The sequence below is a fragment of the Chenopodium quinoa genome, unplaced genomic scaffold (genome assembly GCF_001683475.1).
Source record: "Chenopodium quinoa cultivar QQ74 unplaced genomic scaffold, ASM168347v1, whole genome shotgun sequence".
Taxonomy (NCBI): Eukaryota; Viridiplantae; Streptophyta; class Magnoliopsida; order Caryophyllales; family Amaranthaceae; genus Chenopodium; species Chenopodium quinoa.
The window spans coordinates 222,501-225,000 of NW_018742541.1; the positions used below are offsets into that span (position 1 = coordinate 222,501).

Consider the following 2,500-nt stretch of genomic DNA (forward strand, 5'->3'; position numbering starts at 1 on the left):
CACATTCAGAAGTCGTCATATAAACCAATTCGAACTAAAAAAAGAGTCCCTTATTCGTGGGAGTCTAAAGATCAAAAAGAATAAGGGCTAGCAGTATGGCAGAGAGTTGCAATTCATTCGAATGATAAGATCTCAAACAATAAGGAACGAGGAAGATCAATGCCTTTGAATTATTCGAGGGAATATCTGCCGTTTAACAGTATCGGGTATTCTGATATGTGATAGCTCTTTAACATTGGTTTAAACGCTCTCTAGGAGAGCAATATCCTTTAATTGTTCGGAGAGAAAGACGTTGTTCAGCAGGTTTAAGGTATTCGATACTGATCGTTTCTTACCTTAGGGTTAAACCTTCTTATTTTCATTGAACCGGATAAAGGAGATCCTTGATCGACCCTAGCAAACCCTATTTAACGATATGCTTGACTGGAGTAAGGGATCCCTTGAAAGGGACACGTACGTGTTTAGTATAAAGAAAGTAAAGAACAACTATCTTCTTAGTGTAAGTTAGTGTCGTTAAATACAGATTTTATCAAACTAATGAAACAAAACCAGCTATCTCCCGTTGCTATTCCTAAATCCGACCTCGATCAAACTCCTATTACCGAAGCTAATGAGTGGAACAAGCATAAGGATAAGGTTTACCAGTATGGCAGAGTTTCGTAGCAGAGTTAAAGGCGTGCCAACTTTTCAAACTCTTTCTTAAGCGCTGGTTCTGCTTTCACTATATGGGAAATATAAGAGCATATAAACGATAGGGCAAGATAGAAAAAATAGCAACAGGAAGCTCGCTCAAAAGCCCAAAGGAACGGAGTTAATGCTCCCACATCCATAGCATGAGTAGTTAAAGCAAGTGAATGATTTGAAATTCGAGTTATTTCACGGAATAACACTCGTATATATTGAGCTCGTAATGGTACCTCGCAATTCAAAAGTATCTCTACGGCTGAAGAATGAGCGTGTTCTTGGGCCATCATAGAAACATAGATAGGGTCGACGACGGAACGAAGAACTCACCCCTAGATACAACTTTTTCGTAAACGTTCACTTGCATCACATACACAAGTGCTCTCTGAACCGTGCAATAAGGTCACCCATAACACGGCTCTCCTACTTGAGTTACTTTAGCCCCAGGTCATGCTATTCAATGATATTGTAAAAATGACAGCATAACCTAACAACTAGTATTGAAAACAGGTCTCCCTTTGATCGAGGGAGGTTGACGTCTAGTCAATAGGGACCCACTTTCCAATCACTAAGAAAAAATAAATTTTAAAAACTATCTAAGTAAAGCTTGTCTGGTATTTTTTCTGGCCCCAAGGGAGTTTACTCAACCCATTTCCCAGTCTCTCGCACTGCTCAAGTAAGTGTGCGACTCCATATGAGGACCTCCTTCCCTTCTGCCCACTCTCCATTCACACGGTTCTCAAAGCGGAGGAGGAAGGGTGAGCAGGAGGTACCACGAGCCCTCTGCCCCACACATCTATCCAAAAGCAAGTGTAGTTCATCGGTTTCAGCGAATGCTCTTATCTCTCGGCAAAGATCGTGTGAGTGTGCAGTTATGCTTTGGATGCTTCGCCATAGAATAGATAGAGTCAGTTCCCGTTCTTTTCTAGTGTACTCGCTTTAAATCTCCGACACACAAGGAAAGACACGGTGGGGAAGAAAGTAGCCCTAGCCTCTGTCCGGCCAATTATTCCGCTGGCATCTCGCATTCACGCCCTCGTTTGACGGCCGCTCGGGGATGTAGTTGTAGATATGTTAGTCTTAGTGGGTCGTTGGCTCCACCTCTTATCTCCTTCTACGACATGCTGTTGTCGTTGCCATATTCTATATGTCACTTAGTCATCTTTGCTTCGCTGCGGGTCAGCATCTCCGAAAGAAACGGAGGAATTCATTCAATGACTCCTCGATCGCCCTCTAAATGATCAAAATAAGGAAAAGCTTGAAGATAAGTTTTGTACTCTATTAATTTCTCAGTCCCTCTAGTCGGGTGGGCGCCGGCCGGTCTTTCGACCAGATCCCCCTAAAAACCGTACGTGCGGGTCTCCCCGCATGCGGCTCACGCCATTCGAGGTGGCCTAGCCCAGCGATCCTACGGACCTGTAGTCAAATTAATTGAGACTGCTCGACCTCGGAAGCAAATTCGCGTGTAGGCAGCGCTGTCTGTTGTACCGTTGACTCTATCTATTCATGGAATTTTCTTTTTTACATTATAATTATATAGACTCGCTTCCTTTTTTTCCAAGAATTCATGCACTTTCCTTTACCCCATAGGGCCTTCTCTAATAGGGGAAAGCCTTCAATTTCCGTCAAATGACCTGGCCTCTCCCGGTTCTTCCACCGTCCGGGTTCCCCCTATGCTATGCTCCCTCGGCGCGGGCCTACCGCGCTTCGCGCCTGCGGCGTTTTTGCTAGACGGTCTTTGCCAGTAGTGCCATCCTCCCCGCTGGCTGTATGGGCGGGTTGTCCCTCGCTGCTGCATTTTGTTAGGCTATGGATT

The 2,500-nt window shown here is 44.6% G+C and overlaps 1 protein-coding gene across 1 annotated transcript in view; it reads left to right on the forward strand.

The window, feature by feature from the left end:
- The window catches only part of LOC110720186, a 3,354-nt gene extending 1,420 nt beyond the window's left edge, over positions 1-1,934 (forward strand). Inside the window, 3 exon segments of the mRNA XM_021899196.1 lie at positions 1,384-1,577; positions 1,580-1,657; positions 1,659-1,934. Coding sequence (XP_021754888.1) covers positions 1,384-1,577; positions 1,580-1,657; positions 1,659-1,934 — 548 coding nt within the window.
- The last annotated feature ends 566 nt before the right edge of the window (positions 1,935-2,500 follow it).